Source organism: Siniperca chuatsi, linkage group LG14, assembly GCF_020085105.1.
Source record: "Siniperca chuatsi isolate FFG_IHB_CAS linkage group LG14, ASM2008510v1, whole genome shotgun sequence".
NCBI classification, from domain to species: Eukaryota; Metazoa; Chordata; class Actinopteri; order Centrarchiformes; family Sinipercidae; genus Siniperca; species Siniperca chuatsi.
The window spans coordinates 10,131,946-10,145,490 of record NC_058055.1 but is presented as its reverse complement, the minus strand read 5'-3'; the positions used below and the strand labels follow the sequence as shown (position 1 = coordinate 10,145,490).

Genomic DNA, 13,545 nt, shown 5'->3' with positions numbered 1-13,545 from the left:
GCTCACCTCAGCGAACAGCACTGTAAACACACACACTTGCACTTGATGACAGCTCTGAATCCCACTCTCCCACTTCCTACTGAGGACTGCAGATCCACACCAGCACACAAAGCTCTTGCCTGCTGAATGTCATTTCATGACTGGAGGAATGGTCGCTCCCACAGCTCCGAGCGCTACAAGGACCCATAAAAACCTGCATACACACACACACACTCAGAGCCGCACACGCAAACACGCTGCCACCCAGCCCCTCAGTAATAAATCAGTTGCCTTGCTGCATTCAGTGAGGCTGAACCAAGGCAGTGCGCTGCAGACCTGCTGTCCTGTGTTGTCCCCCTGGCTAATTTTCGCATAGTCCAATGCCCAGAGTCATGTCTGCCGCAGAGAGCGGGGATGAAAAGCTGTCCTGTGAAGCCTATTTCTGGGTTCCATCATCTTGCATCCCTTTCTCCCCCTCCTCCCGCTCTCCTTCAACCTCCACTCTCTTCCTCCTTCCCCTCCTTTGCTCACGTTTGTGTGCAGATCTCAGTACCAACTACCTCTATCTCAGTGCTCGGTCCCCATCTCTGCTTTGTGCTCTCCCTCTCTGTCTCTGTGTCTCTTTCTCGCTCATGGAATCGCTCTATCTCTGTCACACTCTATGAGCATGCAACACCCCCCCTTCTCCTCTCGTAGATCTGCTCTCTCTCCTCCCCTCTCTCTCCTTCCCTCCTTCCATCCTCTGGTAAATGTGCTTGGATTGCTACCCTTATCGCTGCTTCACTTATGCTTGCAAGAATGCCTCCCACCGTACTGCTGTCTGTTCCTGCCTGATGTTGCATAGAAAAGAGCGATTCAAGATCTAACCGTGCCTTCTGTCCCGTCTTCACTCCAATCCTTTGTTCCAGTCTGGAAGCTCAGCGGTGTTTCCTGTACTCCTCAAATGCTCTCTTCCTCTTTTTTCACACACTTTCACACTTCATCCAGCCCATGTTTCCAGGAGGAGGATTAAAGGAGAATTGTGGCAACGCTCCACCCCATCCCCCATCTATCTACTCCCTTTCTCCATCTTACTGTATTGGGGATGACAACACACCTATTTTACCCTGACCCAACCCTTGTGCCCTTTCTGTATTTCCTCTTATCTTCTCTTTCTGTTCCTCATTCTGTCCATTTCCCCACCCTCCTCCATTACAGCCCCCGATCTCTGTCTCCCTCTCAGGAGAGATGAGCACCGTATTGTACTTTGTGACATTGAAAGCTGCATTCATTAGATTTATATTAAGGTGTTGTGGAAATGGGATGGTCTCCCTCCATTACACACACAGAAACAGGCAGATGTATGGCGTGTAATAAACATGCTCACACACCTATACAGTAGAGAAATACATGTGTGTATCTTCATCGAAGAGGCATGAAAAGAGAGGATAAATAACAAGAGATAAGAAAGAACCACAAGTTGTTGTTTTTTTTCCCAAGATGTGACTCATAGCAAGGTTTTCCCATCTAGAAGACTGAGTCAAGTTTTGCAGAAGTAAATGATGCAGTGGCATGACACAAGACCAGCAAACCAGAATGAAGTCATGGCTTGAAGTGACAAGTTCAATTCATTTGTGCTGTGCTTCCTTTTAGTTACGCTTCTTTGATTTTGGATGACATGCTTTTCTAGTTGACAGCTTATTTGTTGCAGAATAAGGTGCATGCCTTTGGGGCGCTTTGGAAAATGTTCAAATTCCTGTGCCATTGTATTTCTGAAAACAAATAGCAGTGAGGTGAGCAAATTTACAATCACAGCCCTTACACAACAACCTCTACAGTGCATTAGTAATTGATCTATCTTGTGTATGTGCATGCATACATGCAAAATCCCTCTGTATTTGTGTGTGTGTGTGTGTGTGTGTGTGTGTGTGTGTGTGTGTGTGTGTGTGTGTGTGTGTGTGTGTGTGTGTGTGTGTGTGTTAGAGAGAGAAAGAAAGAGAAAGACTGAGTGGGGGAGACAAAGAGCGAAAGAGGATTTTGTTAGTTCAGCATCTTCAAAGGGGGGACTTGGGGTCTTTCCCTTACCAAGGACATATGGTCTAGGAGTACTGTTGAGGAGAGCAGGGAGGGGAGGCAGGCAGTGGAGTGTGATGGCTCTCATTTGGCAAGGCTTGGTTCGCACACAGAGCAGCTGAAGCGCTGGCATCAGCCGGTCGGCGCTCTGAGAGGAGAGTTCAGAGCTGGATGGCTCATGAGCGAGAGAGAGGCGCAGGTGTGCCTTCAGTGACCTAGAACAGCCAGTTCAAGCATGCATAAACACACATACTGTACTCACACACTCGTAATGCATCATCATACATCAATGATAACACAAATGCAATTCATGTTAGTGCAATAGTTAGGGTCCTACTGTAATGTAGGGAAAAGCCAAAATGTGTGTCTCTTTTACAGTGCATACTTATTACTAGTAAAAGAACTGCAAATGTAAAATCTGGTGTGCTTACAGTGCATTATGTAGGGATCCAACATTTTAATGCCCATGCAAACATACCCCATATATGTCTCTATGTACTGCACATATCTGACAGGGATAATCAATATTTAAGCCCATGTAATGTTAATAAGAGTTATGTAAAATTGAATTGTGAAATTATCCTCACAACAAAATATGGAAATCAGAGATGATTATTAATAAATGTGAGTATGATTATGATGAATCTGCATGCCGAATTAATGCAGGTAGAAAGAGCAGAGTTCAGCTTTATTCCTACTATTTCAATTCACAAATATATCATAGTGGATTATTTCTGTCTTGAGTTGAAGAAACATCAGTACTGAAACAAATAGAGGAGACATATATTAATAAACACAATATGAGGAAAGCCATTGGCACTATAACCCCATGCATTCCATATGTCTCCTTAAAAACTAGATTTTACCTCTCATCCCCTCTTCGCCCGCTCCCATTATAGACTGATGCAGATTTATTAGGTGAAACCAATAGACGATTAAATCACTTGAATCAGATTAGTATGTCAAGAAGACAGCAAGTGTTTCTGATGCACTGTTTAATATTTTATCTTGACATTTTCTACCTTCGTGAAACAGTACACTGAGCGAAGATAATAACAAACCATTTGTTGGTATGTTGTGATAGAATAAGACATTTGAAACCCTTTGGGTTGTAGGCGATTGCTATTGTATGTCTAAGTGGTTGATGTTACTGAAATTTGTGTTTCAGTCTTCATTTTATGAAACATGTCAGTACAAACTATTTCAATTGATGATGATTGAATGATTTTTATGATACATGGTTCAGCTGAACATGAATAAAGCTTTGTTATTAACCTTTGTAAAGAATCTCTTACTTCTTATAGTTAACTGGTTGTTACTGATCAGTAAAACATCAATAAATAATGTATTGGCCATAAATAAAGGCAATTAACTCATGAATCCTTTATACCGTTATTTTCATTTGTTTCTCTATTTTTGGGTGAAGCAAGGGAATCAAGTCACTTTGTACTATATGTTGCCACAGGGCTTCAACCTTCTGTATACCAGCTGTCTTGTGAGCTGAAGGTCATAAGCAATCGAATGAGAGCCAATTTTAAAAACTGTCTAAGATAATAGACCTAACAAGTTAGACTTTGACGTTCACACCTACATACTGCTACCCATAGCTGTGATTTAATTTTGTTCACAAAGACAATTATGCCAATTAGCTTGATGTTGAAAGGTTGCCAGCAAAACCTATATATATAAGACTGTAGCCTACATGTGCACATTGAAGTGATGTCTCAAAATAGCCTGCCCTGAACAAAAAGAAGTGACAACACCAGCAAGGTAGATTAATATTGTCAAGTGAGGACATGTCAAAAGTTAAGCATTCCTGTCTAATATTATACAGGGGTTATATAAGTATTACACAGACATTAGTAGTAGTAGAATATACAGGAATTAGACAAGTAGCCAATTACAAGCTTCAACTGGGGGACAAAATGTGTATAATACATATAAATCAAGTAAATTGGAGGTGAATTAGATAGACAGACAGACAGATAGATAGATAGATAGATAGATAGATAGATAGATAGATAGATAGATTATCATAAATGTTGCTTAGTAGGTGAGATTGGGGTGTGAGCAAGTGAGCACACAACAATGCAGACATACAAAGATACAACACGCTTCAATCACAGGCAGCTTCTTTTGGTTTAGCCTTTAGCCTTCTGTTTGTACACTATACGTGCGCGCGATGAAATAAAGATGGTATATCTATTCGTATTTAAGTCTACAGTGCGTTGTTCTACCACAGGGCTACACCTGGGCTTTTTATCATTATGTGTGTTTTCTCCACCAGTAGAGGGCAGCATAACAATATGGCTGACATGTCAAACAGTGTCAACTTTGTGTATGAAGAAGACGAGTAGCCCAGGGTGGCTAGCTGGTAGTGGTCTAGACATGTCAGAGAACTGACAGTAATGCTAACTTGGCCGCAGTAGTTAGTGGGTTATCAAAAAGTGTCAGGAAGCTCAAAAGAGTGATTGTAGGGCACCAAACATCGCCAGGTGGCCTGTATAGGGGGTTGGCAAACCGGTAAAACATTACGGATCGAGTATCTTTGATATCTGACAACAGCTGGGTAGCTAGCATTAGCTGGCTAGCTGTGGAGCTCCCGAAAAGTAACGTCAGGGCTTGTTTGATACAGTCATGTCGGCGGCCGGAGACTTCGGAAACCCTTTAAGAAAATTTAAATTGGTCTTTCTCGGGGAACAGAGTGGTAAGTCTGACGCTAACGTTAAAAGTTGGTCCGATGTAGGATCTGAATTATGCTCTGCATGATATGTAGCTAACACTAGAGTTTGATGGGTTGGTCGGGTGATTAACAAGTTAGCTAGCTAACGTTAGCTGCGTAACGTTAAACTTGGCACAGTGATAGCATTGCGACACCGTAACTTGTTACTAACTGTTTGTCCGCATTGGCTTCATGGAAATGCAATGCATTCTCTTCCCGATAGGTTAAGTCATGTCTGTGGAAATGTACTTGTTCGCTTGTTAGCTAACTTCCGTGGCGAGATGTGATAACATACCATTAACGGTGGCAGTGGCAGCTAGCAGAAAGTTACGCGTGTCAGTTAAGGGGTAAAACACAGTGGTTAACATAGTAAGAAGACTTGACTTTACTGCCTATATAATCATACCAGTTGTGTTTCGTCTTAGCATTACTTTCTAAGTAGAGGCTACAGTTACAGACTGAGGTGACTACAGGTGAAGAGCTGCGTTTGCTATTGTGTTCAGAAAAATGCTACCAATCTCAGTCAAAGTCCACACAAAATATTGCAGTGATTACAGTCAGATCAGTTTGTCTGCCACTGCGGAGAGGCGATGCATACCAATTACCAAACCTGCCCAGTAGCATTCCTACACTCTCCCTACTCTTTTTACCCTTTTCCAGCCAAACTGGACACAGGGTGTATTTGTACTGGAAGAGAAAGAGGGGGGCAGGGGAGTTGTCCATGTAGATCCATACTAAACAATCACGTATCTGTTTTCATAGGAAAAGGTGTGGGGTTGTTCATTATAGTTCAACACAGTACTTCCACGGGTTTTCACTGTTTCCACACCTGTGTGTTTAGCATGCCAACACAAAGCACGCAGTGTAAGCTGAATTTGGATGCACAGATCCAACTTTTTCTCTCCCAATACCGATTTTGATACCTCACCTTTAGGTATTTGTTGATACTAAGTACTAATATGATACTAGTACTTTTTTAAATCCAAGTTTAAAATCTGTATACTTCACTGCATCACATGCATTGGCTCATTTTTATGTATGATCAGTATGTATGACCAGGCACTGCTTTTGTCCTAAAAACAGTTGGTGGACTGTTGTGAATGGAGCACTGAATTTTTTTTGTAAAATTGTTAACAGCAGTATTGACTTTGGCCATGTCATCATTACTTGATGCACACAGTGTAATTGATAATGTAACTCGAGCTCAGCAAAACTGTCTGAGGCTGCGGAGCAGTGTCCAGGTGCTCGAAACAACCGTATGAGTAATTCTCTCTGTAGTGACAATGATGTTTTACTAGTTAATATCAGCAAGGTTGAAAGACATTTTATGAATTATTTTACATTTTCCGTGTTTAGAGAATGTGGAAGAGTGTGGTAAATGACATTATAGTTTTTCAGCATAGATATGCAGCACCAAAAATCCTCAAAGTTGGTCAGTTCAGGGCAAGACAAACAATTTTAGAAAGGAAATAAATGGGGAGCCTGGTTCCCAACCCTACTTGTCTCCCAACTTCTCCTCAAATACTTGTGCACCACACCCTTTAATGGACAATAACTTTCAGAGGGGAGCGGGAGCTTCAGTCCATTATAAGGGTTCATCATCTGTGGCTCATGTACTGCACACAACTTTGATGTTGCCACTTGATGCTGCTTCTTATTTGCCTTTTTATTTACTTACTCTGTATATCTTGCAGTAGGTGATCCATGCTTGTATGTTATTTGCTAACATTTCATATTGTCAGCAATGTTATACACCAGGCAGACTTATCCAAGAGTGCACATGATGTTGTCAGTGAAGTAAACATGCGCACCTTGTCAGAGATTTATTTTTTAAATGTGACTACACATGAAGAGCATAAATTAACACATTTTATTATGACATGACACGTTGATATGATTTTCACCCCTCACAATTCTTCAGTTATTATCAGTCAAGGGTTGTATTTAGCCTGCAAAATTTTTCATTTCGATTAAAGCTGAAATATTTAGTTATATTAATATATCTATTATTATATATTATATTATATTAATATTTAATTCGTCAATCAACAGAAAATATATTGGCCACAATTTTGATAAGTTTAAGTTGTTTATCAAGCAAAAATGCCACTGCAGCAGCCACTGTTTCAAGCCTTTCAAATGTCAGGATGCTGCTTTTCTGTGTTTTTTATATCATTATAAACTGAGTATCTTTGGGTTTTGGACTGTTTGTCAGATAAATAAAAAAGATGTCACCTTGGGTTCTGACAAATTGTAAAGGGCATTTTCCACTGTTTTCTGACATTTTATAGATTAAACAATTGTGTGATCATTGCACTTACAGTACTTTGTTTCTGTTTGTTTTTTAGTGGGAAAGACTTCGCTGATCACCAGGTTCATGTATGACAGCTTCGACAACACTTACCAAGTGAGACGAACACCTCCACCTCATTTAATCACTATTGATAATGTTCATATTATTCTAAAATCAAAGGTTAATGGAACAAAGAAGGTTATGCATATTTAACAACTTGTTACCCATTTTCAGGCCACAATAGGAATAGATTTCCTGTCGAAAACCATGTATCTTGAAGACAGAACAGTAAGTTTTATTGTTTGTTTTTTTTCCCTAGTGTTAAATCAGTCCTTGATTGTTGGTGGTTATTGTCTTTGTCCAGCTTGGGGCAGATCTCTTAGTGACTGTAAGGTTTTTGTGCAGGTGATATCAAGGGGCACTCGGATACTGATTGTTTACATAATACTGTAGTGTAGCATTTTTTTAAATTCAAGAATTCAGTTCTTCTTACAAGTCCCCACAGCATTTGTACTGCCTTCTAAGTGTGCACTGGTTGCCGTGCCCCCTGGAGCATCCTTCCTTTCTTTGTTTGTTTCTCCCCTCAAGACAAGTTTTCTTCCTCTCCCTCCTACCCCTCCATTTATTCTCTTCATTCCTATTTTGAAATTAAACACCTTACTTGATCAAGAGAGGGTTGATGACAAGTGAAGGGTGATTATTTATCATCCCCCCCAGGCCCAGACAGCTTGCTCTCTCTGGTAGTCATTCACTACCTGCATGCACTACACTCTCTCTGTCCTCTATCTTTTCTCATTTGTCTGACTTTATTTAGTTTTCTTTCAATTAACTTTTTGTCACCATAATTTACCTCATTTCTGACCTCAGTTTTTTCTTGTTTTGTTTTCATCCCTTCTGGGGTTTTTTTTTTTTTCCTTTTTTTATTTCTCCTCCCATCCCTTTCCCCTTCCTGCCCCACAGATCAGGTTGCAGTTGTGGGACACTGCGGGGCAAGAGCGATTTCGTAGCCTCATCCCAAGTTACATCAGAGACTCTGCTGCTGCCGTCGTAGTGTACGACATCACAAGTAAGTGGATTACCTGTGCACTCTGATGTTTTATAAACATGCCACATTTGCCTCGTCCTCTGTTACGTGTACTGTGTTTTTTAACGTTCAGAAACAAATGAGTATCTGTTCAAATCCACTTAAGTGCTAACTACAGTTATTACTGTTTGTTGCATAATTTCTTTTTAATTTTAAAAATCCTATAATTCCAAATGTATACATTGGACTTGGTCAAGATCTGTACGACTTTTAGTTCTACTTCCTTATTGTCTTCCTGACACAAACTTGCCCTTTTTCACAGCTGAGGCTTTTCATCTCCTGAATACTGATGCTCTGCTTTGTGTTTCTCCCTCGACTCTCTTTCAGACGTCAACTCCTTCCAGCAAACCACAAAATGGATTGATGATGTGAGAACGGAGAGAGGAAGTGATGTCATTATCATGTTGGTGGGAAACAAGACAGACCTTGCAGACAAAAGGTAATCTGTTCCTCCCTCTTCTTGCCTCTCTGTAAGTGGGCTCCCTCAATTAAGAGCATACTAAGAAAGTTATTGATTGTTGCTGCTGGCCTGTCAATACTGAGTTCCTCAGCCCTTTCTGATGCAGCATTAGAGCTCTAGGATTAGACCTCTGCCCTTTGTGGATGTCAAAGCTGTCATTGACTTTTTTTCATACTTTCTCTTTGTTTCAGCCTACATTGTTTGAAGATATTGATTATTTAATCTTTAACAGATCAAGCATAAATAAATTGATAGTTGTCAGCTGTAATGGTTGGTAATATTTAATCTCTAAATGTGTACTGTGTGATCCACTTTATCCACCTGTTTAAGGAAGTAAATTGTGCAATGTCTTTCACTGTGCATTTCTTAACCCCCCTTATCTACCACAGGCAAGTATCTATTGAAGAGGGTGAGCGGAAAGCCAAAGAACTAAATGTAATGTTTATTGAGACTAGTGCAAAAGCGGGCTACAACGTAAAGCAGGTAAGTGTGAGTCGTGCTCTGTAGCCCTGCTGTGGGTGCTGCCACCTGGGCTCCACCTCCAAAGGTTTCCTGCCAAGGGGGAGTTTGATTCTAAGATCTTAAAGAGTCATCCTAGATTAATTTAGACCTTCTAAAATAGGCATTTTGTAAATTTACCAGCTGTCATTGTTCATTTTCTGTCCAAATTTAAAGCCTTCTGTCCCTGTTGTGGAGCACAACGAACAGCCCGAAGGTCTATTGGACAACTTTTGGTCTCGAGCAAAGGTGGCAGTAGCAGCAGGAAGGGGCACGGCTTATTAATCCACTTCAACATAATCACAGTCTGTATTTTTTCCCCTTGTCTTCTTGTCGATGTCTGTGGCAATGTGTGCGTGTTTGTGTGTTGTGCGCGGTGACTCGTGGCTCATCACAGACAGATAACCACAGAGGAGGGAGAACAGAGAGCGAAAGAGATGAATGTTCTGTTTATTGAAACAAGTGCAAAGACAGGCTACAATGTCAAACAGGTAGAGCGTGTGCACGTTTTGTTTGTGTGTGTGTGTGTGTTCATAGTGCTCATGCTGTCTTCTGATTGGCTTCTATTTCACGCACGCATTTGTGCATAAAGGTGTGCTTTTAAACGCTGGCGAAAGTGAGGTGTGTGGATTTTTTTTTTTTTTCAAGCTCTCTCCCACCTGCTGGAGGTAATGATTTGTATTGGCCAACGTTCGATCATACAGTCCTAGAGGTGGGTCAGGGTTTGCAAACCAATACTCCCCACTCTACTAATTAGCACAGTAGCAGTGCTTTTGTTGCTGTAAAATCTGCATGTGTATCAAGTCTAGCTCTATGTGATGCTGTTTAGTGGGGGGTGGGCATGTTGAGCATCATCATACATTCAACACTGTCCCTTTTTTTTTTTTTTTAAATTCATTTGAATCCATCACTCACTTAAAATCCTCCAAGCTCTATCAATGGAAGGTCTCAGTAAGGCACAATTACACCCTCTTTTCAAGCCACTTCTGCAGTGCAGAAATATGGCCTTGCAGTAGCTCAAACACATGGCTGTTAACGCAAATCAAATTAGGAAAAGCTCTGGTGGGCGTCTTCCTCTGTGCGAGCTTCAAGTGAACCTTATGCTAAATCATGTTATGGGAATATACACAGCACGATTTCATCTTGTGTGTCATGCTTTGAGTACATTTCTTTGTCTGACAGAACACATCTGGTTCTCCTTCCTGCAGCTTTTCCGTCGTGTGGCAGCCGCCCTCCCTGGTATGGATACCACACAAGACAAGAGTAGAGAGGACAGTATCCTTTGTGTACATGTCAGTGTCTGTGTCTGACATGACAGAAGAGAGTTAGCAGGTCTCCTCGCTCTCTTATGTTGTGTTATATGGATAGTCCCTGCCAGAAGGAAAATCTAGTGGAGCGCTGTGACAGCTAGCTATTGTTGTTTAACCCATGTGTCCCTTTAGATTTATTTTACCAGTGAGAGCACATATTATGCTCCAACTCACTGACTATTTTACTGGGTATAATCTTGAAGAAATACCGATTTGGATTGCACCCCAGTCATGGCTAAAACACGTCTAAACATCCATAGAAACTTCTCAAACCATTCCTGCTACATAAGCCACTTCTATCTGTAGATCCTTGTGTTCAGTTTGTATATATATTTGATACTCCAAAGATAGATGTTTGTACTAATGAGTCTATTCCTTTAATCTGTCCAGATTCTGCTGGCACTCTGAAATGGATATGTAGGGCTGGGTATTGAATCTCAATACTTTTTTGGTACAGACTGAAATGTGTCCATAGCACAGAGTATAGTAATCGTGTTTACTTCCAAAGGGAAAAATAGGGACTGGAGCTCACTGATTGATTTGCAGCCTGTAATTGTGCAAACAGACTAATGTTTTGAGGCTACTGTGTTTTTATCAGATTCAAAATGGACAAAGACATAAGACAAAACAACATATATAGTCAACCTAAAAAAGGTGTACAGGTGTTTGCTGTGCTCTAACTGAGAAGCACCTGATTCAGCTGCATATTGCTTGAACATGTGCAGAGAATCCTGTTTCAACTAATCTTGTTTACTTCTTTGATCAGGTAGTTCCAGATCACAATCAAAAATTTGCCACTTTTAGAATATCTAAGGTGTCAAAAAAGTATGAGAGACTCAAAGAAAGAGACCCAACCTTAATTTCAGTTCACAAAGATCGGTAGTTGTTTAGTAATCAGTCCCTCAAATAAGAGTTAATCTACCTTACAACCTCAGTTTTGATAAGTATGTTAGTGTATATAGTATGTAAGCAAGCATTTCCATCAGGAAATTTAGGATTTTTTGTGGTACTTTTTAATAGTTTAAGGTTTATGATTTTTACAGCTTTTACAAGTAACTCCCTGTGGGGTCAAATGTCACATGAAAGGAACATAAAACATGATCTTTCTCCACAGAATTCCATTTCCCGTTTGGTTTGTACAAAACTGGATTAAATTTGGATTCAAATTGTCATTTAGCTCTGTACCCTGTCATGTCCCACAGTAGAAAAGAAATGTGAAACAATTTTCTACGTATGTACAAAACTTTAAAATTGTATCTCTAATAACATAAGCCTGGAAAGCAGTTGTCGAGTTTTGTTTAGTTCTAACAACCTCTCATGTACATTTTAGACTTGCATTTTCCAGTTTTCATGTTCCTTAACTCCTAAACCCTACAGTGATTGACATTAAGCTGGAGAAGCCACCAGAGCTACCTGTCAATGACGGAGCCTGTTCCTGCTAATGCCGGCCTGTCATTGCTAAATATTTCTCTTACTGGCTTTTTCTCAAACCCAGTCAGTTTTTCTGTATCTGCACCCGCCTCTGTTCCCCTGCCTGAAAGAGAACACTAAATCCGTTATCCTTGCCATTGTGGAAACCAGCTCTCTCATCTGGACGCTCTGAAAGGCATAAATCACTTAAACTGAATATTTGCACTGTAACACACATACGCTGAAAAAGTATTCACAGCTGTTTCTGTCATTTCAAATGGACGAAGATGACAGCAGAAGAGTAATGAATCATATTGCTGTAGTTAGTGTCTAAAGATGACTTTTTGAACCAAACTGAAAGAAAGAAAACGTGTGTTTGAGACATCAAATCAAGGTATGTGTTTAAGAGTCAGAATATTCTTTTAAAAAGTTAAACATTGCTTTAAGCTTAATAAGCACAATGTGGATGTTTTGTGCATTCGTCAGTTAACATAATGTGTGCTGTTGCAATTGATTGGCAAGGATTCATTCATGAGTTGTGTTATCAACAAACTAATTTTTTTAAACTGTGGAATAATATGTGAAAACGATTGCAAAGTTGTGTTGAAGTAAATCAATTGGGACATCTACGTGTTGACATGTATACTGTACACTCATGATGCAGCGGACATTGGAAGTGGCAGCCATGAGCTTAGTTTAAACTGAGCGTGTGCTTTGTGGTGCCTCTACCAGCAGTCACAGTTCTCCCAACATGTACCAGCGTGATATGACAAGTCGATACACAGTCACACACCACCGCACAGTCTCAGACCAGAACAAACACTTGACACCTACTACAAGAGCAACACTATTCCTACACCCGTTCACCTATCCACATTACCGTCCTTCCTCTCTTCCCACACTTGTCCCTCGAGATGAGTTATTTTTACCTTGGATTCCATTTTCTATTTCCTTTTTATTTGGATAGATCTTTAATTTTTTTTTCTGAAGACTGCAGCTGTCATAGATTAAAACTATTTCTTTGATGATAGTGTTTGAGGAGGAATTCCTCATGTATTAAGAGTCATAATCATAAAACCCACCATAAACAGTAGATATGGAGATATATGCCTTTTGGAGTTTAATTAATTGAGGGCTTTCTTGGCTTTGGGTTTATCTAGTTAAGTTTGGTATGATGTTTTATGAACACACAAGACTGTTTTCTTTTGCTTGTTTTTATTTTTTGGCATTGATCTTTTGTTAGTGATTATTCTACATGTGTATTTAATCCACAATGACTTGTAATATTTATTTCTATTGGATTCATGTTTTTTTTTTTATGGCTGTTAATATCTTCACTTTTGGTATGAGTCCTGAATCGCTAATAAAATATGCATCCATTTCGACCACCTTTAACAGAATCAGTAGAGAGAGAGTGCTGTTCCCTCTGCCACCTCTAAAAATCATACTGATAATACCGTGCAATTTTTGTGTGAACTTACGGAGAGGAGTCCGATTTGTATAGCATAGTAGTCCTTAACGTTTCTGTCTGGAATGGTTTTAAATGAAAGAATAAAAATACACTTGTCACTGCTGCTGGAATTCATCGATGTCTCATTGACAGTTTTAAGATTTGGATTCAGTGATCTGCATGGTATTTTTTTAGATTTGAATTGAACAGAACAACACTACCAGGGACTGTACTATTAAGAGCAATACCTGAAAAGTGTTGCTGTGGTCATGGAGCAGGAAGTTGCT

At 40.1% G+C, this 13,545-nt stretch overlaps 1 protein-coding gene across 3 annotated transcripts; it reads left to right on the top strand.

Annotated features, from left to right (window-relative positions):
• The first annotated feature begins 4,350 nt into the window (after window positions 1–4,350).
• On the top strand, window positions 4,351–13,382 carry rab6a (RAB6A, member RAS oncogene family). Of its 3 annotated transcripts, none has more exons than XM_044223656.1 (8): window positions 4,351–4,738; window positions 7,102–7,160; window positions 7,281–7,334; window positions 8,007–8,112; window positions 8,458–8,569; window positions 8,980–9,073; window positions 9,486–9,579; window positions 10,297–10,341. In XM_044223656.1, exons 1-7 carry the CDS (start codon window positions 4,669–4,671, stop codon window positions 9,543–9,545), a joined length of 555 nt encoding a protein of 184 aa, XP_044079591.1. In that variant the 5' UTR covers window positions 4,351–4,668; the 3' UTR covers window positions 9,546–9,579; window positions 10,297–10,341. The 3 variants fall into 3 exon arrangements, with proteins under 3 accessions (XP_044079591.1, XP_044079590.1, XP_044079589.1); XM_044223655.1 differs by lacking the exon at window positions 8,980–9,073 and adding an exon at window positions 11,776–13,382 and having other exon boundaries at window positions 4,353–4,738; window positions 10,297–10,363; XM_044223654.1 differs by lacking the exon at window positions 9,486–9,579 and adding an exon at window positions 11,776–13,382 and having other exon boundaries at window positions 4,355–4,738; window positions 10,297–10,363.
• Window positions 13,383–13,545: the final 163 nt, after the last annotated feature.

Excerpts from the sequence above, each read along its gene's own strand:
- rab6a (XM_044223655.1), top strand. The coding sequence starts at position 4,669 with ATGTCGGCGGCCGGAGACTTCGGAAACCCTTTAAGAAAATTTAAATTG. Across the intron at positions 7,161-7,280 it reads GCTTCGACAACACTTACCAA|GCCACAATAGGAATAGATTT; the intron begins GTGAGACGAACA and ends ACCCATTTTCAG. Across the intron at positions 9,580-10,296 it reads CAGGCTACAATGTCAAACAG|CTTTTCCGTCGTGTGGCAGC; the intron begins GTAGAGCGTGTG and ends TCCTTCCTGCAG.